The sequence below is a fragment of the Lonchura striata genome, chromosome Z (assembly GCF_050655825.1).
Source record: "Lonchura striata isolate lonStrDom1 chromosome Z, ASM5065582v1, whole genome shotgun sequence".
Classification (NCBI taxonomy): domain Eukaryota; kingdom Metazoa; phylum Chordata; class Aves; order Passeriformes; family Estrildidae; genus Lonchura; species Lonchura striata.
Genome location: NC_140740.1, coordinates 83,388,092 through 83,415,130, shown reverse-complemented (window position 1 = coordinate 83,415,130; position 27,039 = coordinate 83,388,092). Strand labels below are relative to the sequence as shown.

The 27,039-nt window shown below is 39.5% G+C and overlaps 1 protein-coding gene across 5 annotated transcripts in view; it reads right to left on the bottom strand.

Annotated features, from left to right (window-relative positions):
- PIGG (phosphatidylinositol glycan anchor biosynthesis class G (EMM blood group)) overlaps positions 1-23,140 on the bottom strand; it is a 79,531-nt gene extending 56,391 nt beyond the window's left edge. Inside the window, exons 1-9 of one of the 5 annotated variants that reach the window (XM_085567647.1) lie at positions 22,900-23,119; positions 20,495-20,620; positions 19,603-19,808; positions 18,494-18,703; positions 17,221-17,409; positions 15,592-15,730; positions 11,807-12,019; positions 3,595-3,812; positions 925-1,206 (exon numbers count right to left, since the gene is read on the bottom strand). In XM_085567647.1, coding sequence (XP_085423773.1) covers positions 925-1,206; positions 3,595-3,812; positions 11,807-12,019; positions 15,592-15,730; positions 17,221-17,409; positions 18,494-18,703; positions 19,603-19,806 — 1,455 coding nt within the window. In that variant the 5' untranslated portion in view covers positions 19,807-19,808; positions 20,495-20,620; positions 22,900-23,119. Of the gene's footprint in view, positions 1-924; positions 1,207-3,594; positions 3,813-11,806; positions 12,020-15,591; positions 15,731-17,220; positions 17,410-18,493; positions 18,704-19,602; positions 19,809-20,494; positions 20,621-22,899 lie in introns of all 5 variants that reach the window. The other 4 variants (XM_021533887.4, XM_085567649.1, XM_021533888.4 and 1 more) reach the window with 4 other exon arrangements.
- Between the last annotated feature and the right edge of the window lie 3,899 nt (positions 23,141-27,039).

Sequence of the window (27,039 nt, the reverse complement as noted above, 5' to 3'; positions counted from 1 at the left end):
CATATTTTGTCAGATACTTAAAAAAAAGGTACTAAACCCCCAAGCTTGATTCTATGATGAAGGACTGTACTACACAGAGACTGCACAATCAAATGGAGTACTATGAGCAGTGAAGCTATTGAACATCAGAGACCTTTGAAAAATATGACTAACAAGCAGTAGAAAAAACAGCTAGAAGCTGATTTTATGGTGTGATTGACAGCTCTTGGCACACTAAGTTTCACAGTGGAAGAAAAGACATTGCAAATTCTATTTCCTTGGAATTACCTGTATTCTACTGAACACAACAATAAAACTCAACAAGTAACATGCAGAAGGTAACTCCTCACACTGAGAACACTTTGAGAACTCCAAAGATTTTAACAAACTCTGTTTCTTAAGCTTATAAAGTAGAAAAGACAGATTAAATTATCTCCCTTAGCTGCCCTTTCAAAACTATTAAAAAAAAATCCCAAACATTTATAACACCAATATGAGAAAAGGTATACTGGAAAAATGTATTCTTCTTAGAGCATTACTGTCTGTTGTATCATCACTTGTCCTTTGTTCATATTGTTGTAAAGTATTATACATCTGGCTTTAATTGCAATTGTGAAACCTAACTATGTAAAACCACAGTATCTGTACATGGCATAACTGTTACCGATCTCATAAAGTCAACCAAAAAATACTGTACAGTATTTTAAAAAATTCTTCATGTCAAGAAAAGCACTTCTTAGATCTTCATCATGTCGGTATCATGCCACAGAAACAACACATTTCAATTACATTTTGAAATAATAGCACATATTCCTATTGCATAACAAGTAAGAATTTCTTTAAGCACACACAGAGAAAAAAAAATTAACTGACAATATTATGAAAGATAGAAGACAGCATATGACAGAGAAAACATTTCAAACCATAATTAATGAATGCTCTCACCTTCGGTGGAAGTCTGTAATTCTCAAAGGTCTTTGCAATAGCAGATAAAATACCACACATGAGTGCAGAAATCAGCATCATCACTCCAACTGCTGTTAACCAGGACATACTGCAGAAATAGCACAAACTTTCTGCTGATGTGCATACAATGACATGAACAGCACACAGCATCAGACACATCAAGTAGAACAGCAGAGAGAACAGTGGAGGGGAGAGGGGCACTTCAAATTCTGCCCTCTTGCTCAAAGCTTTGGGAATACTGAGCAAAAGCAGTATCAGAACCTAGAAAAAAAAAAAAAGGAGGATTAATACTTTGAAAATTGGGGTTACCTAAAGCATACAGTAAGAATTCACACAAAAAATCATGCTGTTGTCATCCATGTCACTCTGCTAATATGCATACTTTATCAAAAAAACCTGTGAAGAATTATGTTGGATTTCTTTTCCCCCAGTAAGATATTACCATATAAATGGGAGAACCCAATATTGGCTTTTCATTTATTAAGGCCTTAAACACACAAGTTCCGAAGTTTAATAAATCAACATTTATCTCCTCATCCATGGCAACCAATGATATGTATGACCTTCATTCCCTGTAAAATATCTTGAATTCCCAATATCAAAATAGTTCCTAAGCAAACAAATTTGACCCATTGTTTCTCACCTGTAAATGTCTGAAGTTAATACACTCTGTCAAAGGCAATTTATTTCCTGTATGAGAAATACATATGTATGATATCCTGCTGAGCTAAATAGCTTCCCAAACGAGGGGAAGTTCTCATACCATCACACAAGTGTAATTTTTAGCTTATGAATTCTCCCAGCATTTACTTCTTATATCTCTCCTTATTGTAATTGAACTTATTGGTTTTATTTTCATTTTGCTCTGACCTGCACATAGATCAAGCAGAGTTCCAAGTTTTCTTGTACATAACTGTGGCAGCAGAGATAACATGAAGAAACTTTCTGCTACTCATATACAAACCTTAACCAAAAAGTGTGAAATTTCAGCCACACACTAAAATGTTTGCAAGCTGCAGAGATGGAGCTAGGACTAGACTGACCTCTATCAGCTAGTGCTAAGGGAAGATTAAAACAAATCAAAACAAAAACAACTATATCAGACCACAGTCAACCTGTAATCTTTCACTGTCACTTGTGAAGACCTATGCCTACATTTTTTCCCACACTGCAGTGAGACATAGTAGACAAAAAAAAAATTTCAATAGTCTGCTGTTTCTTCATATTCTGCTGCATATTTCATTTGGTTATGAAAATATCCAGTTTTGAGTAGCATACTGGCTTAAGTCTTACATTTCAGCCCATCACTTAAAACTAAAACAGCACTCACGGCAGAAAAATGCTCAAATTGTAGATATCTACCAAACTAAATTTAGGTCTTTTGAGTAAATGCACTGTTATCAGTTCACATCTCAGAGGTATTCTCTTCATCTGAAATATGGGATAAATGGCATTTATAGTATAGTGAAGTTTGAAGAGACATCTGAGTTTCTCTACTATTATTTATTCAGTGAAGGTGGAAAATCAATATCAAGACAAAAACATTTTGGAGAGTCAGGCAGCTTCTTTAGTATTGCAGTGGAGAAAAGAAATAACTCCAGCCATTTTGCTTACAGCTATGCTGAGCATACACTTCTCAACAAAAATTTCTGTGGTTAGTAGCTGCATGTTTCTTTGATGAAGACTGATTGTGTATAACCTCAGATTTGTTTTCCAGAAATAGTAAACATCTACAACTGCAGTCAAAAAAAAAAAAAAATCCAGTGCTTCAGATCTAAAATAACTGTCAACAACTTGAATGTACAGGTCCTGAAAAGAAAGGAACACAAAAAGATACGCACCTTCAGCTTTGCAATGAACTTTGTCCACCTCCAGATCTTCTACCTGTAGAGCAGGAACAGAACCTACCATCCCACCAAGGGCACAGTGGAACTCATTCTTGCGAAGTGATCAGCAGACTGACAAACCCCACTGAGCAATCTACCAGAAAGCCATTTCAGAAGCACTCTGTATGCAGAGAGCTTCTGAAAGTGCATGGGAGACAAGGCACAGAGTGCTGCCTGGAGAACCAGCACTTCAATTTTCCCCAAAACATCAGCTGGAGAGATCCACTTAAAATTAAAGATATGGTATATCTTATCCTTGTAACTACAGGAGATATGAAGAGGTAACTCCACAGCAAGTATTTATTTTAGGGTTGTAAATCCATCAGTACAAGGAACAATTCCTGGAACTGTGAGAATTTTCCATATAAGGTAGTGCCTGTTTGAAGCAGCTATACTCAATGTTAGATGAAGAGGAATAGCTAGAGATTTACTTGCCAGACTCTTTTTTTCCCTAATGCAGTAAAGCTACTCAAAAATAAAAGGCTAACTAATATGGGAGTAACTGAAGTTGTAGAACATCTGCATATCTACTGTAACTAGCTACACTAAAATGTAAGTAATTCATATCAAAAGCACTCTTGAAACATTTTAAAGACCAGATTTTACTTTAAAAAAAGTATTAATCTTAAGCAAGCAGAATGTCAGCCAACCCTAAGAACCTATATTCAGTAATTTTAAAGACTAGTAAATGTATATATCATATATGCAACACTAAGATACTTTTGTGCACCTAAATTTTACACAGAAAGATCTATTTTCATACCTCCATAATGATCACAGTCCCCACCATCATTGAATACATGTCATATTGTGCCACTTGTTTGCTTAATGAAGAACTCAAAGTCTTGAGGGCCTCCAAGTATTGTTTCAGGACCTTCTTGCCAAGATTTAAGAGTATTTCTGAATTATTCCCCTCTAAATACAGTTTGATCCAATTACTATGGGATTTTTCTGCTATCTTAAAATGTTCATATCCAGGATCTGGAAAGAAAAGAAAAGAAGCAAGAAGATCCATGAACAAAGAAAGGAAATGTCATCATATTTTTATATTTGCTTGCATAATGTATAAAAACATATAATTGCTATGGCAATTGAAAGTTTTTTCACAGGTACAAAATTACACTATCTTTCGGCAGCAATACCAATTACCTGGAATACAAGCAACTAATTCTAACCTAATAAACTGTCAAGACCTCTAACAATTGACAAACTTATTAAAACAACCATTCATTTTTACAAAATTTTTCCCAGAGAAACAATTTAAATGCTTTAGATACTGCAGGGGCATGACATGAGGGGCGAAGAAAGCAATGTTTTCCACCAGAACTACTCATTATCTGGAACACAGTGTATAAGCTAGTAGGAAATGATCAAATAGCTGATGTCTAGTGAAAATACCAAAAGAAACAACACACACACCACATGAGAAGGTAGTACAGGTTGGATGAGTGGACGGTGAAGGTGGACTGAGAACTAAAAGAAAGGCAGAGCTCAAAGGGTTTTAACAAGCAGTGTAAAGTCTATCTAGTTGGAGGCCTGTTAGCAGCAGCGTCCCCCAAGGGTCAGCATCGGGTCAAAGAAGTTTAACTTATTCACCAATGATTTGGATGAAGGCACAGAGGCCTCCCATGAGCAAGTTCCCAAATGACACAAAGCTGAGGAGGTGGCAAATATCCCAGAGGGACGTGCAAGCCCTTCAAAAGGACCTTGACAAGCTGGAGGGATGGGAAGAGAAGAAACATCTGAAATTCAACAGCAACAAGTGAAGGATCCTGCACCTGCAGAGGAACAACCCCAGGTACCAGCACAGGCTGAGGGTGACCTGCTGGGAAGCAGCTCTGTGGAGAAGGACCTGGGGGTGCTGGTGGACAACAAGCTGTCCATGAGCCAGCAGTGTGTCCTGGGGCCAAGAGGCCAATGGGATCCTGAGGAATAGGAAGAGCATTGCCTGCAGGTTGAGGGAGGTGATCCTGACCCTCTGCTCAGCCCTGGTGAAGCACATCTGGAGTTCTGTGTCCAGTTCTGGGATCTTCAGGACAAGAGAGACACAGAGCTCCTGGAGCAGGTCCAGTGGAGGGCAACGAAGATGATGAGTAGACTGAAGCATCTCTTCTATGAGGAAAGGCTGAGGGAGATGGGCCTGCTCATCTTCAAGAAGAGAAGGCTGACAGGGGACTTCATCAATGTCTGTAAGTATCTGAAATGAGGGTGTGAGGAGGATGGAGTCAGGCTCTTCTCCATGGCACCCAGCAACAGGCAGGAGTCTGCCTGTTGATAAAAGGCAACATAGGAATGCAGGAAGTTCTACCTAAACATGAGGAAGAACTTTTTTCTCTGTGAGTGGCTGAGCACTGGAACAGGTTGCATGGAGAGGCTGCAGAGTCCATTTCTGGAGATATGCAAAAGTTGTCTGGACACATTCCTGAGTAATGTGCTGTAGGGGACCCTGCTTCAGAAGGGTGGTTGGACTAGATAACCTACAGTGATGCAATCCTACTTTACCTAATCTGTGTTTCTGCTTTTCAAATACTGGTCATTGAATACAGTATGTATTCACAATACAAATTCAGTTGAAGCAAGAGCATAATTTTCAGAAACTTGTATCTCACTGAAACTTTTGCTATGCATGAATATTCACATTCATCTGCATTTTTTCTGAAAACCAGATGTTTCATTTCACTTCACACTAACAGTACTTGCTATTTCCCTGCAATTTGACTTGAAAGGTAATGATAACTTAAGTACAAAAGGCTGATTTGGAAATTGTATATAACCTGCAGTTGTTCCCTTCTTAGCTGAAAGTAGGGTGAAACATTTGCTGTACAGTTTCAGACAAGAAAGGTTAAAACAATAAGTGAAATAACTTTGGTGTCACAAAGATTTAAGCTGCAGCTCTTTTTCACTCCTCGTAGACGAAGAGTGTATTCCACTTGGAAAAAAAAAAACACATTATCTTTTGTTAAGCCTTTTCAGCAAAAGTACATTATCAAATCCAGGAACATTTAAAATTTTATTTCAAGTGAATGAAGGTAAATGAAGTATTTCTATTCTCAATTTGTATAGTCATGAAAGAATTTGTGCTTACTATTTACAAGACTCTTATCATACAAGACATTTCATGGTCTACTGTGGGCTGAATTCAAGGTGACAATTTTAAAAGGCAATGTTTAACACAAAACGTCCAGTCTGTTTTCCTAAGACTTCTAGAAGACTCCAAGCCTTGCTGACCCTGCTATGCAGGGGGCTTGCAGGGATCTGCTCTAAAGTACATTCCAGCCAGCAGCAAACACCTGTATATTAAGATAGCTGCCAGTGCACACAGAGGATTTCATTTCCTTCCTGTAACTCTTTCAAGTTCCCTGTAAAGTTTCTCGTTCGGTATATGTGAAATAAGAATTAAATATTCATACATTTGAGGACATCCATAAAGGATCATCTAAAATGAATTTTAATCAAACTGAGATTTGACATGACACTTTTTCATTATAGAGAAGACTGAAATGAGTTCAAGCTATATTTTGAAACATATATAAATTCCCTTGACATCTTCTGCTCCTGTTCTGCTTCCTTTTCATCCTTCTTGACTAGTCTCCCTCTTCATTCCTTTTAGCATTTTTATTTCATTGTCATCTACTCCTTTCCATGCTAACTGCCCACCAAAACCACTGTGTCCATGTTATGAAAGATGACTTTTAGCCAAACTCTCATGAATGAATGATTTAAAGATCTTTCAGACACAAATAAAAGACGATGGTTGCCAAATTCATTGGATAACTCCAATTATATTGGTTCAGTGGCACATTTATATGCAGAAGGCATAAAATATTAACAGTATGGATGCTAAGCTCTTGGAGAAGCATTTTGGTAACAGGCAGGTAATATTTTTGGTAACAGGCAGCAAGTTCCTCCCATACAGGATACATATAAGACAAGTCAAAACTGAAGCAAAATCCAAAGCAAGCCTGCCCAGCTGCACATTTCACAAAGCACTGGCAGTGTTATACTTGCATAGTATTACATTAGCAATTTGTGCTTCAGCCTCACTACCATCTTATCACAACCAGATGGATAAGCTTTGCAAGAATCTGTTTGACAATAATTTCACTTTGCTCCAGTGAAAGGCAGCGATCATTTAAAATGAGTTATAAGAAAAGAATGAATAATGTAAATAATTCTCCAGTTTCAACATATACATGTCCCAGTAAAAGTAAAATTATTTTAATCTAATACAAGTTCAGGATAAATCCTAATTTGAAAATTTGGGTCTCATTTTAATAACACCAGCTCTCAAGCATAACAATTTGCTCTCAATGACGCTTCATTCCACTGTAAAATGTCTTTCAATGAAAAGGTCCTCATTTATCACTAAACTACATGCTCAAAAGTTTAGAACATGAGGGAAGCATTGCTATCTCACACTGAGGTATGAACTTGCTCAGAAACAGAAAAGTGTGTTTTTAGATAATTCTCTCAGCTTTTTAATTTTTGCTAGCTATTTTTATTCACCTTTTTCAGACTTTTTATTTAGCGTATTTATTTTATGATTTTATTTATTAGGCTGTCTCAAAAATATATGTTATAAATAATAATGCCCTTAGTCAACCTTCAAGTTTCTCATGTAAAATTTCATTTACTCAATGATACGTTAAAGTGTGAGAATTCTTTTGAACCTCAATAAAGCAAAGCCCAAGTCCCATTAAATGTTGTGCAACCTCTTAGTTTGAAAATGTTTATATGAAAAAACATCGGGGGGAAAGTTATTGATCTGCCTTCATTCTGCTCTTTATTTATTGAGATATATTTAAAACACTTGAAGATGAAAAGAAATTTTTGTGTACTGTTACAGTTTGCTTTTAACATTGGAGTAGTTGAATTCAGGGAAATCCATGCCTGCTTTATGAAATAACTTGCAAAAAACATTCTACCTTCCCATGTGACAGCAATTCAACTCAACTGATAGCTGACTTCATCTCATTGTGTTAAGAAAGAAACTAATATTCCACCAAAAATGAATGCATATTTTATGATATAGATTAATATGGGCGAGTCTTTTCCTGACTCAGTCATCATCCTCATGGTCCCAACAGCTGGTGCTCTAACCCCTGTGCTGTACATTACAGCTCTGGATAGGAATACCATGTTTTCCCCTTCAGCAGAGCTTTCTGGTTTTGACCTCAAGAGTTGAATTTATTTTTTTTTTTAAGCAGCAACGCTTATGCCATGCTTACAAGCATTTCCAAGAATATCTTTCACTTTAAACTGATGTTCCAGTCATAGGCATTTCTCTTGTCATTGAACTGAAATGGTATGATCCACTAGTTGCTACTAGAGGAATATCTGCATTGGAAAGCTTGAAATTGCAGCAGCACTTTCAATAAGAGTTATGTACAACTAAGCAAATGGGAGTGATGCCCAACTGACTCCAACTATCTTTCAGGATTTCTTTCACTCAAAAAACCTGGCAGAAGACCTTGTCTGTGGAATTCAGAAATTATATAGCCCAAGAGCTGTCAGCACAACTCTGATGAGTGTTCAGATGTTCTACAAATACAGATTAAAAGGCTCTAAGCAGTGTGAGCTAAAGAAGATTGCTCAGATCTGTGTCCAGTCAGGTCTTGAATGCTTACAGGTATGAAGCCTCCACAATCTCTCTTGCCATCTCATTCCAGTGTTTGACAAATCTTACCTAAGAAGGTTTCCTCCAATTTTTTTTGTGAGGACCACCAATTAGACCCTGGTCTCATCTTGTTTATTGCCTCCCATAGTATAGTGCCTACACTGATAAGACCCCTCCTAAACAGTCCTAGCACGTTCAGCCCCTCTTCATATGACAGACATTCCAATCCCTTCATCACCTGCATGACCACGCACTGCACTTACTATGTTATATCCACTAAGGTACTGAGAATCCCAGCACCAGACCCAAGACTGCTCACCACTGCGGATAAAGGAAGCAGGATTGACCAGCTGATGATTGTGCTCCTAATGCCACCTTGATGTTATTGCCTTTCATGAGGGTGCTCTGCTGCCTGATATTCAACTTGGTGTCCCCAGTCACCCTGTGGTGGTTCTTCCAGCTGTTTCCAGTCAGTCAAAACCCAGTCTGCTATGATACATTGGCATTGCTTCTTCCCAGGTGTAGAATTCGGCATTTCGTGCCAGCCCATTTCTCCAGCCTGTCAAAGCACTTCTGAGTGGCAGGAGACCCCCTATTGCATAAAGCACTCTCCCAGATTTCTATTGTGTCCTTCCCTTGCTGAGACACCATTTTGTCCCTCTGGCCAGATCATTGATGAAGATGTTGAATAGTTCTGGCTTGAGTCAAGCCCTGTGGTTGACCACAATAGCCTTCAGGGGGTCTTTGTGCTGCTGATCACATTCACATGAACCCAGCAGGTGAGCCACTTTCCAGTCCATCTCACTGTCCAGTTATCTGGCCTGAAATGCAACAGGATGGCTGAAGCACCACAAGACCACCATGAATGGTAAAAGTAAGACTTCCTCTAGTTGTCTGAAAAGCTCCAATTTCCTTACAATCCAAGTGTCTGCCCTAGACATCTATAAAATATTGCTCATGTTGGTCTGTGCGCTAATCTTTACCCAGAAGTTCTCAACTATTTCATCATACACTCCCAGGCACAGCTACATGCCTGTCACCACTATCTCACATAAAGATCAATTTTCCATCCTCAAATTCCCAACTTACAATCTTAGAATTGTAGAATTATTCAGGCTGGAAGTTGATTTTAAGATTATCTCGTTCATCATCAGCACTGTTAATGGAGATATTTTTTGCTACATCACCACTCATTATTAGTTTCCAATCAGACATTAAGCCACCAACTTTACAGATGTGCAGCTAATTTCTAATTCATTACAGAGTCCATTTATCAAACCATATCACTCTAACAACAGTAGCAGGAATGTTCAGGGAGGCCTTGTCAAAGACCTTACAGAAGTCTAAGTAGATGACACATCTTCAGTCCACTGATGCATTTATTCCAACATAGAAGGACACTAAATTAGCCAGGCACAATTTGCACAATGGCAAAGTAACGTCATTAATTTCCAATAACCTTTTTGTCTTCCACATGTTTTGACATGTCTTCCAGGAAGATCTGTTTTATGATCTTACCATGCACAGAGGTGAGGCTGACTGGTTAAGCAGTTCCCAGGATCCTCCTTTTTTTAAAAAGCAGGCAACCTTCTTGAATATGAATCAGATTACTGAATATAGTAACTTCTCTGCAAGGTAACCTCCTTCTAGGGGAATCCTGACAGATGTGTATGTGCCTGTAGTGGGATAGTGGGATGGCATTCATCTTCACTTAAAAGCAATGCAAAATAAATGGCCATCTGCATGCTCTTGAGTTACTGAGTTAGTGACACTGTCTTTAGTATTTCTAAGCCTGAAGTACCCACATCAATCAAACAACACTAAACAAATAGAACATACTGTTTCCCTGCCAGTCTTAACTGAACAGACCAAAACTAGCCCAGCACACCTAGAACACTCTAAGAAAAACAAGATCCTTCTAAGAAGTTGACAGAAACAGGGGAAATTGACATTAAGACTCTAAAAAAAGTTACAATGACTTGGACCTAGATTTCCACCATGTTATTGAGACTTTCCATTACTGAAAGGAGAGAAAGTCATTGTGGATGCTTTGCCTCCCAAACTCTTCCCAGTAAAGTTGCACCTCTAGTAAGTTTGCAGTCACAAGCAAGCACCATAAAAAATTCTCACATTTTTATCCTCAGCAATTTTGACTTTCATTTCTTGGATGAAAGCTACAAGTTGAAATTAAGCTGTTCCCAGACAAAAAATAAAAGGAAAATGAAGATACAAACAAGAACTCCAGCCTGTTTCATAAGTGTTTGCAGAAATACTGTCAAATGGAGATTTGTGATGGCATCTTCAGCAACACAATCATATCCTGAAACCCCTCAACAGGGCAAGCTCCTCACTTGACACAACTCGGTTAAGTGAAGAAATCTGTGCAGAAGAAAAATGTCAGAAAAGATGGAGCATGGGTCCTGCTATAGGCATGTTGCTGCTACAAGCAGAATTTGTTCTGTTGAGAATCCTGGACAATGTTTAATTATGATTAGAAGCTGGGATGTTGAAAGATAATTGATTCTTGACTTAGAACAATCATTTTGCTAAAATCTATGTTGCTATACACTTTAATTATTCCTAGCTGTAAAACAGCTCTGCATTCTCATCTAGTTCAATAACTCAACAGATTGCAAATCAATTGACAAGCTTCACAGTCACTTTAAGACAACATCTTCTAATGACAATGGTAAAATATTCTCCTTCACCCTCTGACTCAATTTTTTTCACAAAATTATCATATTAACTTAATTATTTATACTGCAGTTTGTATCATGCTTCCTAATGAAATGCCACATTTTGCTAGGCTTGGGGTTTTTTCCTACTTGTTTTTTTATTCTTTCTTCCAAATATACACACACACACTCATGCATTTTTAATAATCAGTTCTCTAGGTTCTCATTCCAAGTAAATACATAAAAATTAAATAAAAAGATAACTTACTTAAATTATCTCCCAGCTTTACTTGAAGCACCTTTTTATTTAAACTAGAAAATTCAGTCCATTGTGTTAATTCTCCAAATAGAGTCAGTGCCCTATATAGAACACCTCAGAAAGAGCAGTTATGAAACCACTGAGATTTAACTACACTGGGAGTTTTACTTTAATCTTACTCCATCATTATTTTTGCTCTTTTGCCAAATAGGAATATTAGCAGTCATTAAAAAAACTGCATTCAGATAGAGTGTATCAAAGTAGGTTGCAGTAGAAATTGAATTCAGTACAACTGTTCTGAATACTGCTCTCAAAAGAATAGCTAACTTGCAGTGCAATGCCATACTGTTGAATTTAAAAGTCCAAACTGTTTTATAAACAATATCCTTTTAGTATATCTGTAACACCTTTTTAGCTAATTTACCTTTTTCGTATGCAGGTGTATTCTCTTGCAGCAATCTGCTAAGCTGGAAGCCATTCAAGTGCACAAAACGTAGCTGCTCTCTCATTGTCTTGCCTCCAACAACTGGCAATATAAGGTTCCCAACACTGTTTCTTGAAATTGGTAGGCCAAGACCTATTGCCAGTGTGCTAGCTAAATCTGTTTGCTGCACATGTTCAGGTTGGGCTAGAGGAGCTAGAATGAACAAAAAAAAAAAAAGAGAAAGAAAAAGAGAGAGGAAAAGAAGTATTTCAATAACAAGCCTATTCTTTTTCTCCAGAGACAGCTGGCATCTTAATTAGTTTCAAAATTGTTTCATTGGTGTTAGATCAGCTATTTTAAGTGGTCTACAGAGAGCTGACTGATCTTTTTCAGCTGCTATCCTCTGCTTGTGTAATACAATATTAATTAAATTCTTAGTCAGTGCCACTCTTCATTGCTAACGATTACTGTAAACACGACATAAATGTTATACAAGTAAGAAAACAGATGGTCCAGGACATCACCTTAATATCAAATTGCAGCCTACATCCTAAGAGGGTTTCATAACTTTTACATTAGAAATAATAGAAACCAGTACAGTAGGCCAACTTAATATATGAACAAAGAATGAGAACCTAAAATGATGTTGACAGCATTCCAGAAGCTTCTCAATATGACATGAGAACAGGTCAAGAGTTACTTAATATCAGGTTGCTAGGAAAACAGAATTAGACATCAGGTAAAGAATGTTTATTTTTAATCCATGGCTATATGCAGGCAGACCCAGTGATTTTTAAAGCATCCTGTGTAAGATTCCATTAACTTATTGCAGTTATCAGGATTAGCCTTCAGTCCCACAGAACTCTACAGACATGAATGATTTTATTAACGTAAGGAACCTTCTGTTTAGGATTGTTTTGCCAGCTGTTCGTTTTCATGCTGAACTAGTTAGGTAACGGTGTTTTTCTATATGCTTTTATTTCATTCTCTTTGTAACTTCAAGCATTGAGTGTTTTGACTTAAATGCAGTATAGAAAGATTTCTATACAGTCTTTATTCCTCTCAAGGCTGCTTGTAAGAGCATTAAAATTTGCCTCATTTCTCATCTAGCTCAAATTAATCCCATACTTTTACAGAATGCCATCTATAATCCGTAAAGCCTCTTTGCATGAGTGCCTGTATGTCAGCAGTTTTCAGATTTTATCTTTAAAGGCAAGTTCTTAGCTGGTAAAAAAAAGCCAAACTACCAAACACATTTAGCCAATCATGGGTGACATATCTCTGTAGAAGGCTATAAAAGTAATATTCTGACAGCATACTAAATGTAAAAAACCCACAGGATTACTATTTTGAGGTCTACTGAATTAACCACAGTACATTTTGTTTACAGTAGGATCATAAGGAGCAGTCACTAGAATCCTGATTACTGTACCAATGAAAAGTAAACTGCTGGATATTGACAAAAGCATTAGAAATCACAAACTCTATCCCAAAAACAGGTAAATAGATATATTTTACTGTATTATAAAAACTGCTCATTCAGGTTAAACCTCAGAGAAACTAATTCCAATGACAGGAGACTGCATTTACAGAATCTATACTCTTGTCGCCTGGCTGTCAACACGTGCTAGTGAAACTCATAAAATAAAAATTTAGCCAGGAGCTTTGATCCACTCTTGACTTTGTTTTGTTTACAGACCTGAGAAGAGGTCAAGGACTCTTCAAGCAGTGCTTTCTATTGCACATCAACAACTTTACAAACAACAGGAAAATATCCCTCCCCCATGTTGCAGGAACCTCCAGCACGATAAATAAATCAAGGTTCTGCACACAAGGTTCTTCAGAAAAGAAATCACATGGAAATTATCAAGTGGCAGAATGAAAGGCAGAAGAGAGTATTATTTTGGGGAAAATATTCACTCCTGGTACAACTACATTCCATCAATCCACTCAGTCAAGGACCTTGTTTAAGCATAACACTACAAAGTGGACTAAAGATTCTCTACCACTCCATTTCTTTATTGCCTCTTACCTTTAACTATCTTGCTTTTATTTTTTACCATTATGTGCTTCAGAAATATGTAAACTCACATCAATGATATAAAACTAACTAGCCTATGCAGTAAACACACTCATGGTCCATATTCTATCCTTAAGACTTAGCAACCAACAGTCATGTTATCAGTGCCATCACCTCTCACCTGTTGACAAGGGTCAGATCAATTTAATATTAAAAAATAATCCTATTTCCAATAGTCTCTAGTCTTCCAAGGGCTTTCTTCCTCTTTCTGGTGGATTCTGTGTGAGAAATTGTCATTCATTCTTTCATCCTAGCTGTCTGAGAGAGAAGAATGGAGGCCAAATATTCTGGCCTCGAAAGACAAAATTTCATCACACTTCAAATAGGATTTTGGATCTACACGTATTAATTTACCATTAGCCCAGTATGCTGACAACAGATCTTATTAGCACTCAACATTCAGACAGAACAGTGCTGTATAAGATTATAATCTCAGAAATACACAATTCTCTTACTGGTTACAAAGCCTGATTCAGGTTTCACCGAAATACAGATGCTAACTTTGGCTTAAAGCTTAAACCAGAATTTTAGATCAGATAGAATGGGCTTTCCCAAATAACTGTAAAACAAACCAAAGCACTTTTCAAAAAAAATTCTAGGATAATATAAATTAAGAGTTGCCGGTGTGTTCTTGTCCTGGTTTCAGCTGGGAGAGAGCTAATTTTCTTCCTAGTGCCTGGTACAGGGGCTGTGTTTTGGAATCAGTATGAGAATAATGTTGATAACACACTGATGTTTTAGCTGTTGGTAAGGAGAGCTTGCTCTAAACCAAGAACTTTTCCACTTCCTGTGCTCTGCCACCGAACATGAGAAGTTGGGAGGGATCACAGTTGAAGCAGCTGACCTGAACTGGATGAAGGAATACTCCACACCACAGAGCATCACAGCCAGCCACACAAACTGGAGGGAGTTGACTGGGAGCTAGGAATTGCTGCTTGAAGGTGGGCTGGGCACTGATCAGCAGGTGGTGAGCAATTGCATTGCGCATCACATGTTTCTCCTGGGTTTTATTCCGCTCTCTCCCCACTTTCCCTTAAAATAATAACTACTATAATCTACATATAATTATTATTGCTATTCTTGTTACAGTTATATAGAGTAGTAGTGTTCCCATCCCGTTAGAGTACAGTATGCACTGGTATCTACTGGAGCCTTACACCAAGTACCACGCAGCCACTCACTCACTCACACCCCCCATCCTGGTGGGGTGGAGAAAGAAAAGATAAACCTCATGGGTTGAGACTAGAACAGTTTAATAATTGAAACAAATTGAAAAAAATTAAACATAATAATAATAGTAATGAAGACAGGGGGGAGAATAACACCCAAAAGAAACAAGTGATTCACAATAAAATTTGTCACCCCCTGCTGACCGATTACAGTCCCATCCCCAAGCAGTGACTGGCAGCCTCAGTTTATATACGAGGGATGATGTGCCATGGTATGAAATATTCCTTTGGCCAGTTCAGGTCAGATGTCCTTGCTATGTCCCTTAATTGCTCCTCTTGCACCTCCTCAATGGCAGAGTATGGGAAACAGGAAAGTCCTTGATTTAGATAAACACTAAAACACCAGTCTGTTAACAACATTATTCTCATACTGAATCCAAAAATCAGTCCTGTACCAGCCACCAAGTAGAAAATTAACTCTATTCCTTCTGAAACTAAGACAGTTCTAAAAGAGGTCATGCTTCTTTGCTCCTTACCACTTCTCTTCCCAAAAGCAGAGCTGATAAACAGCAGTGGTGTGTGCACTTCTCCTTCCGAAGAACCACCATGACTGCCTGTTTCAGACATTCCATGATCCCCGCAAACAACTAACAAATTGGGAAGAGAAGCTTCCTCCTGCAAATCACAGAAAAAAAATCTAAGTTACCACACCAACACAATTCATTTATATCATTTCACTATCTTCATCATTCTCAAACATGAATATGTCTCAAATTAACTTCAGTTTTGAAACTTGCTCACCCTGGGGCAGATAATAAGAGATCACTGCAATTAAGTGTAACTCGGTAATAGTAATTTTTAAAAGTTAAGGCACATACATATCTAACACACTTGTCAGAAAAAAAGCTTAAAAAAATCCCCTAAATTTGCAAGAAACTCTCTGGAAGATTAAATAAAGGCTATCACACCACAAGAAGAACATCAGGAGTCCCAGAAGAGCATCATTAACACAGAAACATTCCCCCTCTTCATTTCTTCAGCTTCACTAAGTTTCAATATACATGCTGATTTATTAATATTGTAAATACTAAGAAAATATCAATTCAATATTAAAAAATCATCCTGTTTCTAATAGTCTCTAGTTTCCCATGGGCTTTAGGGATTGAAGTCTGACTGATTTGGGGTCTAAATCTGACAGTTAATGAAGACTAATTGTTGTTGATTGTTGAAGAATGATGTTGAATGAGGTGCATGTTTCCGAATAAAGAGAAACAGAAACTTAAGTGAGACCTGTCCAAGAATTTTGAGCTAACAAATCAAAGCAGGAGAAAATTAAGAGTCATTCGACCAGAAAGTACTTTATCATCTCTAGTTATTATCAGTACATATTCTATAAAAAAATAGAGTGCTTTTATTATGTCTGTATTCTAAAACAGAAAAAAAGGCTTGAATATAAGTGGTAAAAGCAAAGATACTAAAAAACAGCAGAAACACAACTGTAACATTCACAGAACTTCCACACACAGGATTTAACCTTTCTTTCCATGTACTAGTACATACTCGACTAAAAATACTGTTAAAATTTTATGATCAGCTATTCTGAATTGTAGTAGCTAAAAACAAACAACAAAAAGAGCTTCAGGCCACCTGGAACTAGGACTTGGTATTTCAGTATCCAGACTGCTTAGGTAAGTGACAACCAATATTTACAAATCTAAAAATAGATTCAGATGTGCTACATTTACCATAAAAAAATGCAGATTAAGACCACCACTTCTATTTGAATTTATCAAATATCTAAGAATTACATATGCCTTCATAATTCTGAACATCAGAGCCATTAGCTACACATGTCCATTACTCCTGCAGAATTTCATTACTAGAAAGCACACCAAAAACCATTTTAATTCACAAGTGATGAGAGAATTTTGGCAGGCATTGCTCTCCTCTTCCCACATATCAAAGGGATGTTACCTCCCACAGCTGCCCAGAAGAGGCTGTTAGCAGATGTTATTAAGGTCAGCCACCAAATCCTTAAAAATGCTACACTGGGAAATAGCCCAGGACGGCAAAGAACAGTCTGAATAAAGCAGCTACCAATCACAGCCACCAAGCATTTTAATGTCATCACTAACAGACACTGACCCAAGAAGAAGCTGTTTTACCTTTGAAAGAAGGGAAATATGAATCTTCTTCAGTATGTTATCCATCTCACGAAGTTTTGGTCCCACTAATGGGCTGTTTGGCCCAGTCATATGACCAATATGGTCCAAGCCCAGGTAATGCAGTATCAGGAGATCCCAGTCTTCTCTCTTTAGCACTCTATCCAAATGTCTGGTAACATTATCATCAACCTCAAAGAAAAGGAAAACAACTATAAGGTAAAAAAAACTTTCCCCTTTAAAAAGCACCAAAAAAAAAATTAACTACACTACCATGAAAACTCCACAGAAGTTGATGAGATTACAGTCATGCATAATGTTAATAAGAAAAAAAAAATAGTTTGATAACAGGCAGTCAAATATATTTGTCTAAAAATAGATTCTTCACCCCATTTAATCTTTTCTGGTAAGGATGCATCAGATTGCATACAGGCAAGGCAAATGGGTTGCCAAACTTCCACAGAAACTTTTAAAAACTGTTCCAAGAACTTTTCAGTCACTTTCACTCTGCACACTCCAGACTATCACTTCACATGTGATACATCATATCACAAGTACAACAAAACGTCTCAGTTTTGGGGTGGAAAACTCAAGGGTACAACAAACCTTAATCTCCCAACTCCATTTTTGCTAGTGTGCAAACACAAGATGACGGTACTTCTTCAGTAAAAGAACTAAAGAACTGACAACATAGTGAGAAAGAAAAACTGAAAAGGGCTATTTGGGGCCTAACTTAAGTGTTTTCCTGCTTAGATTGACAATACATTTTTAGTTGCATAGACTCTCTTCAGTTATTAAAAATCCCTGCAATATTTCCCATGTGATACTATTTTGTTGAGCCTGTATATAACTACTGAAAGAACTATAAAAAGCTGTGTGTTTAAGACTATTTGAAGACAGTATAAGGACTGTATAAAGAGCTTGGGAGCCACATAACCACAGATCTAGTAGAACATTTGTACTTTTTACTCCAGGTAGAAGCTTTTGCAAGTCTCATCAGCATAATCAATTAAACATGTCTTCCAATTCACATCAGACCTTGCTAACTTCCTTAAATAATAAAATACTTCAGTCAGTAGCAGCAGCTCAATGGCTTGAGGTTTTACAATCATAAACGTTCAAAAATGAAGTAAATTTGTCAAAGCAAATTCAATTTCTATTTAATTGCCAGGTTACTATTTCAGGACAAGGGTAGATTAACTCACTCATTCTCAGAAACCAACACTATTTGTTTGTACTCACTTAATTTCACTTGGGATCATACAAAGCCTCTCACCTCTGTAAAGTCTGACACAAAAAACGATGTTGTTCCATCATATTCCACAAAGTGCTTTGGGAACAGTTTGACCCAAGTATCATCACCATAAAATATTATTCTTTTCCCAGATGTTTTTGCCTGCCAGATCAGATTGTCATCCAAGAGAGCTGGAGAATTGAGGTTCACAACAACATCGATGAAACCAGGTATGCTACCTGTCATCAAAGCCTAATGGAAGAAGAAAAGAGACACATTAAACAGGAAGCTTCCAGTGCTCAGAAAACAGCAACAATGGGAGGGATCAATAAGCCAGATGACAAATATTTTTTGTAAAGAAACATAACAAAGTAAAAGAACACAAGCTGTCTTGCCACATAACCTCATGTGCCACAACACAATGCTAGTTGATGTCTGCGATAACTGCTTTAGAAAAGGAAAAAATATTACTGTCTCAATTAATGAACAGAAAAAAGACTCTCAGTCTTTTCATCAAACAAACAGTTGATGTTTGTTTCATTTACTGGTCATTAAACAGCCAAAAGACAATTTAGGTGTAAGTAAACTGACTCAACATTAACAACAACAGCACCTTCAAAACAGTAAGTAAGAAACTTCCAGAAGGAGCACTGAAGTCCTCCCAGACTGTCTCTCCCTCACTCTCTCACTCTCCTGCTAGTTGACCTACCAATGATCACTCCCTGGATTATTTACCTGGAACCTGGCAGAATTTCCCTTTTAAACTCCTCAGAACTATCCCTACGAAAACATAATTTTATACTAAACTGGATTTTCTCTCAGAAGTTACAAGAACATCAAGAAGTACAATAAAAATGTTCCTAGATAGCAGACAACTGGAAAACTGGACAACTAAGAGACTACTGCCTTCCCATTATTACAAACAAAAAGGCTGAGTCAATCATTTAAGCCTGGACTAGGGCCTTATCTGTCCTTAACCTCTTGCTCATTGCAAATCAGGAATCTATTAATTGCACTACTACAGCAAAGAGACATTCAGCCATAGGTTGCACTAACACCACACACACATCCTTTATTCCAACTCCAAGCATATGGAACAACTCATACTTAAAAGCTTCTCCAGTGAAACGATAGGAAAAAATCCCACTTACCTTAATTCGAGGCATAGTCACAGTGGGTGGCTTGGCTTCAGCAATGAAACTGTAGGAAGTCCCTTTTTCAACAACTTGAGTAGTATAAGGCATGAACTGTTTACCTTTGGATCCAAACACAAAGTCATCTCTCAAAGCATCTATCAGCACAATGACAACTTTTTTGAAAAGCGGTGGAGGAATCTTGGTCCAGTTAGAAACCATTCCTAAGCAACAAACATAGGGCATGTATAACTCATCAACAAATTCTACTGAAGATGAGACAGAAGTTAAAGGACAACTTTACCACATAAATTAGTGCTTTCAACTTCTTTATTAATTCTAGACACGAAAACAAGAAGCTGCAAACAGCAAACCTGAGAAGTAATCTGAGGAAGATGAGTTTTCAAGTCATCCAACACAGGAATAACACAACAACTTCAATACCACCTCCAGGAAGTAAAACAAGATGTGAAAGGAATGTGGGACAGACATGAAATTGGGAAAACTAAGGAAAAGCTTTGAAATGGAGAGTGTTCTAAGTAATAAGAAGGAATAGGTGCTACCTCCTCTTTTTACTTCAGTAAAGCTGAACAAGTTGTCTGACAGACAATCTCTGTTCAAAAAAGACACAGCATTCACCTGTGCTAATACCCAGTTTTGCACATCACAACATAAACAGTGCTTCTGTGTGAAATCTCACCTTAAGATAACAGGAAGATTACAAAGAAAGAGACAGTGTCACTGAAACCTGCATGAAACAGATTTATGCATATTAACTCCCTTCAAGGTAGAAGACTGTATGACAGACTACTTCAGTGATGGCGGCTGCAGGGTCAAAATCCAATTCCAGAATTCCCTGAATATATAGGTGTGCATCAAGCAGTAGGCAACGCTATGCCTTCAAGCCCACCTCTTTCTCTTGCATGGACTTAATTCTGGCCACAGCAACTCTTCATCTGCATTGAACTTGGTCCACATGGTGACATTCAGGTCTTACAGCAGCATTTTTGCTCCAACCTCTATAGGTCTCATTTCTCTATCAGGAAGAAACACACAAGGGCAAAATGGAAGCAGGATATATCCTATCCACAGGCCTCTATCCAGACACCACTGTGTTGAATCAATTGTTCCATACATGCCTTATATAAAGTTAGGGGTTTTACAGTCCTTTAGAGTTTTTTTATGCAAAAGTGGTTGACAACTTGGAAGGTGGCAGATAATGGTGTGTCTAACACAACAACAACAAAAACAACCTCAGAAATTTTATTTTGGGGTACACAGATAAGCATCAACAACCTAACATTCACATACTAGTTACTGCTAGTGATTTTTCCATATCAGGAAATGGGAGAGGAGGGCACAGCAGGGATAAGAAGGAAATCACAACAAAATGCTGACTGCAAGCAATCCTAATTCAACTGAAAATTTTGTTTTTTCCAGGACTTGAATTATCAACTTATCCAGCATGCTTTAGCTCTCCATGAAAAGCAAGAAGGCATCACCAAGATGTTCTGCTAGTTACATCTTTCCCCTATCCACTGCTTAGAAAAGAAAGCTTGCTGGACACCAAAAATGTTCAGATCACAAACACATATGCCCTACTCCTAACTTCCTCCTGCAGTGTGATTTATAAGAAAGTCAAAGTGTTGAGAAGTTCAAATGGATTTGGAGTCATATATAAGCCACGTGAAAATACTTACTGTAAGATAGTTAAATCAACACAATGTCCAAGCCTGGCCATGCAGTATGCTTATTTATATCTGCCAGGATTACTTAGAAAACAGTTACTCTAACTGTTCAGGTCTATGAACCTGAACTTCTGTGAAGAAAACCACAGATTCTCTATCAAGAACATATTACAATAATGTGCTGCAAGCATTCAGTATCACAGTCTTCTCACAGCCAAGACAGCATGCACTCAACAGCAATCAGGAGTGTTCACAAAGGGAAACATTTCAAGAGTTAAAGAAGCACTGGAGAAATACTCTTTTCTGAATAGGTCTAAAGTAGGTTGAAAGCCTCCTGCATCATGGTTTAGTAAGCACTACCCTGCCTTTAGACCTTATCATGCAGGTATCACTCTGCAAGCACATTGTAACCAAGTACTACAGGAAATATTTTTCTACTGCCTTTCCATTTTTGCCTACTACACTTAGGCTTGCTCATGACATGCCTAATTTAAACTGCTTGTAGAGCCCTGTGGCACACACTTTTACTCTTCAACACAAACCCGTCCTTTCATACCCAAATTGTCTGACATCTCTGACAGTCTCCTTCTACATTAGTCTTCTCCTAAATAATCACATGTGAATGCAATATTTCACTCACAGCAGTCTATCAAATACCTGTGGCAGTCTTAGTAAACTCCAGGTAAAAATCAACCTGCCTTTCAGCAGAAACCACTCTGTCTGTTACCAGATTAGATTGTTTCTTGTTCTTGCTTAACCAATACCAGCATGTCACACTCTAAATCACACAACCTTCTGTTCTCTCCACTGCAACTCAAAATTTAAGTAAGCCTGTCCCTACAGGCACAACATCACACAGTTCAAAAGAATTAACAGTAAATATCAAGCAGCTGAAGACCCAGTTTGGGAGTTAGAGTCCTGCTCCAAAAAGTTAACCATAACTTAGTGTCCCAATCAAGAGCTTTGTATGAGCAAAATAATACTCAATCCAGGTGCCAAGTGAACTTGAAGTTTCATCCCACATGCTCCAAACTGGTGAAAAACCAGTCCCTCAAGCGCACAGTCCTCTTCTAATTACTTTAATACAGTTTGTGACTGAACATATGAGACAAGTATCCTTAAAAAGATTCTTGAAAATTCTGATTTCACAAATTCAGCTCTGGAATGGAGCAGGACCTGATAAAGAGTGATTTCACAAAAATGGTGATGGACGGCAACACTGTACATACTGCAACCTGCATTACTACGGTTGCTTTGTCACTACTGAGTTGTTAAAATCTCACTGAGGTGGCATTAAGGCACACACACCACAGAAACATCGCAGAAACAATGAATCTCGGACACAACAAGCCAGCGAATGATCACAAACGCGTGAGGCGATTCAGCTGAGGCGGCAGCATTTAATGCAAACCAGGTGCCACTGAACAGCACCGCGTATCACGGCTCAAAAAAGTGACAGCCGACGCTTGAGGCTTTTCGACTGTGAGCAGGTATTCCTGCCTGCGATCCGCAGCTACGTGAAAACCAGTTAAGTTCTAAGCTACTCGGGGAGCGGGTGTGGAAACTCGAGGGCGCTGCAGGAGCCGCGGCACCGAGGGCGGGCGCGCCGGGCGGCTGCTCGCGTTACCTGGGCCGGGCGGGGCCGGCTCGGCGGGAGGGTCCGCGCGGGCCTCTCTGCGGGGCACCGACCTGACGGGCAGCGGGAAGAAGCCGCGGAGGAACAGCGCGACGCCCAAAGCCTGCACGAGGAGGCAGGAGGCGGCGAACACCCCCGAGCGCAGCCGCATCCTGCCCGGGCACCAGCGACAGCGGCCCCCACCCGGCCCGGCCGGCGCTGCGCCGGCTCTGCGGGGCGGCACCTGCGGCCGCCCCCGCCCCTCCCGCCTGGCCCCGCCTCCGGCCCGCCGCCCGCCAACCAGCGACGACCGCGCTCCTCCAGTAAGCCTCGCTATTGGCCAGCGGCCCGCAGCCGCTCCGCGAGCGCGTACGGCAACACCGAACCGGAAGTACAGCCCCTCATTCCGCCCTCACAGCTCTCCTCACGCGCCCGCCTCCGACCCGCCTCTGGACCCGCCTCCAGACCCTCCTCATCCTGCCTCCGGACCCGCCTTGAGGCCTTCCTCCAGCCTTCTCATCCCTCCTCCGGACCCGCCTCCCGGACCCTCGTCCCACCCCGATCCCCGTGTCCCACCTCCGCAATCCGCCTGCGGGGCCCGTCCCGTTGTGCGTTCGGTCGCTGCGGTCCAGCCCCCACTTGGCACTCTCGTATCCCCATCTCGCGTCCCACACCTGCGACCCAACTCCCCATGGTGCCGCCACCCCGAGTTCCCACCCCTCATCCCACCCCGAGTTCCCACCCTTCATCCCACCTCGAGTTCCAACCCCTCATCCCACCTCGAGTTCCACCTCGAGTTCCAACCCCTCATCCCACCCCGAGTTCCAATCCCTCATCCCACCCCTCATCCCACCCCGAGTTCCCACCCCTCATCCCACCTCGAGTTCCACCTCGAGTTCCAACCCCTCATCCCACCCCGAGTTCCAACCCCTCATCCCACCCCGAGTTCCAATCCCTCATCCCACCCCTCATCCCACCCCGAGTTCCAATCCCTCATCCCACCCCGAGTTCCAACCCCACACCCCACCCCGAGTTCCCCGGGGAAGGTGAACACGGCGAAAGGAGGTTTGATGGATTGCTGCAGTAAAGAGCGCTTGGCAGGTGAGGAAGGAGTCCTTGTTGGTGTTTGGCAAGAGAATCTTTCCACGCTCAAACACACTCCCTCTTAATAAAACTGAATAGTGGTGTGGCTTAATTTTTCCATTGGAATGGAGATGGACTATGGTAGGCTGATCGTGTCAGAGGATGAGGAGAAGTCTTAAAGTTTAATTTTGTGAAAAAGGAAACAGAGCAAGAACCGTGTGAGCAGGCTCCAGGCTGGTTTTCCCACTGGGTCTTTTCTCTTAGCGCAAAGCATGACCTGTTTTGTGTAAACGCAGGCCAAATGCATTGTACAGTGTTTTCCTGCTGCAGTTGGTCAATTTGTGGTTTTACTGATGGTTTCACTGGCCAGCTGTTAATTCTGAGCTTTGCATCGCCTGCCACAAGGCAAAGTTGATGTGATGCAAGGAGTGTGTGTGAGTGGATTCAGGAGCATGTGTGAGTGGGTTCAGGATAAAAGTTTTGTATTTGGCCTTTACTAGGGTCTAAAAATACAGAGAAAAAAAAGTCAAGGAGCATGAGCCCTATGGATTCATGCTCTTTATGTATAAGCATCGCTGAGCACTATGCTACCTTTAGGCTACCTGAGTGCTTTTTCTGGCCACTTTTACCACTTCATGCTTCTACTGAGAATACTAATAGCATTTTCATTTATTGAGATTATCTAAAACCGTTACTTTTAAAATAAATTTCATTTTTGCCGACACTGTCCACTTGTTTCTTTGCAGAAGCACAACTCTGAAGGCCCATGAAAGTTAGTATTCCGTAATTAACTTCAGCTGATTATGAGCAGTGCAATGAAATTCAGAAAAACGTGCAAGGAATGTTGCTTGAAACAGTAGGACAAGGCAAAAAGCACTTTTGGGCCATTGCACTTAAACTTTAAAATGGCTTTAGGTAGTATACCTTAAAGTTACATTATTTGTACATCCAAGAAAAGCTGTATTTGTTGCTTTTTAAGGGTATTTTTCCTGCTCTTTAAACCTTGAACTAGTTAGACTCTCCAACCAGAAACTAGGAAAAGTTTCCTAACGAATATAAAGCAACCTAATATAGGCAATGTTTATGCATCACAAAACACCATCTAAGAAATATCTGTCTTCTTTTTATTTCATGTGTAAAGCTTACTTTCTCTTTCAGTAAGTGGAAATTCCCCAAGCTGCATCTTTGTCCCATCGTTCAAACCTTCAAATTCCCACAGAAGATCGGAATTTCTGTGTTCAGCAAAAAGAATTTCTCTACAGACATAAAAAACAGTATCTAGCATGTGATTCACACTCCCTCGGATCTGTCACTGGGTATTTAGTGAGTACCATCACCATTTGGCAAGTTCTTGCAGCAACATGCTTTCAAGTCCATTACTGTAGCACTTAACTGCAGGGCTCAAACACAGGAAGCATCCTGAGCATTGTACAAGACTTTAAATCGGTCTGTCTGTGAGTCTACAAGTGTGTTACAATATAATATATTGACAAGCACTGCTGTGCACTGCTGTGGCCGTTTTACAAGCTCTTGGGCATAACCTCCTCTGTTGTGCATAAAACATCTATGCCCTGAGAGCCAGTGGTTTCATGAGCATTCAGAGGAAGTGTTTGTGTGCTTCCCAGCACACAATCAGTGTCCATAAATTGTGCAATCACATGCGCCAGTTTATGCCAAGGGCTACTGGCTGACTCAAATAGCCTTTGGAAGGTTAAAGGTTCATGCCAGAATGTCTGGAAAGGTGCAATATAGTGCACTTCATGTGATTCAGAAGGCTTTTGTTTCATCAGAGCCAGCAAACATTTTAGAACACAGTGCAACCCATCCCTGTGGGAGATGAATTTGCATCTTTCCCTACGGGAGAGCATGTTGTTACTGCTGCTGTTGTGAAGAGCCACTCAAGCAAATTTACATCTCTGTATGCTGAGGAAGAAGAAAGAATTTAGTACTCTATGCAAAGCACTCTCTAGAGGCATTTTCCCAAATCTGCTGAGAAATCAGACTGAAAGCCAACCAAGCCTTGTCTTCAACAGACAAATGGAGGAACCAGTAGGAACACATTTTGGTTAGTGTCTTTGCCACCAACATTTAAAGCAACCAGGTGATATTTATAGTCACTCTGGCATCCCTCAGGCCTTTCTTCACTGAAGCAACTAGTAAAAAGTAGATAAGATAAAAAATTGTTGTGTTCCATGAGGGAGGAGCACCTTCCAACAGTCTCTGTGTCCTCTGCCACCACTGCCCATTAGTCAGCACTCAGCATATCTGCTTCCCCACCTCCTTCTCTCCTGCTTCTTTCACTTCTTATGTTTCACAATTTCATTAGAAACACAGACCCTATCTTCACTTCTCCTCTAGTCTGAAAATATGCAATAAGTTTTCTCAGGTTTTGTTTTTTTTTTTTTAATTTTTCCATTCTCTTACTTATCTTTATTTTGAATAATTCCCTTGTAGTTTTGCTCTCAGGCCTGCTGTTTATAAGTTCTGGGTATCTGCAGCTCATCACCTTGCTTTTTGAACTGCATCAGTTATTCTCCCTCTCTGGGCCTAATTTAACAGGATTTCACATCTGAATATGTGTGTTTATGTGAAACCTGCACATCTCTTCTGAAACTGGCAATGTCAGATAGGTAAACATCTCATGCCAATGGTTTAAACAGGCATTTCTTTTCTATAATCAGTGATAGCTCTTAAACTTATCCCTAATACATTTAATACTGTACTGGGGACATGCAAGTGAAGCAGGAATATGGACAGTGGCAAAATTGACATATATAAGCAAAAGCAATCATTTTTACATGCAAGGGGAGTGAGGAAGAATTAATTCAAAATTAAGTGAAGCTGTAATAAAAAAATAAAATAGACTTCCCAGGGTGTTCTGACACTCCGAAAGCACTGTGATGTAGTTAGAAATTCAGAAGGACACATAGTATTTTCTCTCCTATCATTTCTCCATTCTTCAGTACATGGCAATTTGAATGTATGTCAGGTCTCTGCTGTATTTAAGACACAGTAAAACATCAGAAAAGGTTATAAAAGACTGTCTGCTGAAGTGTGACTCTCCCTTCT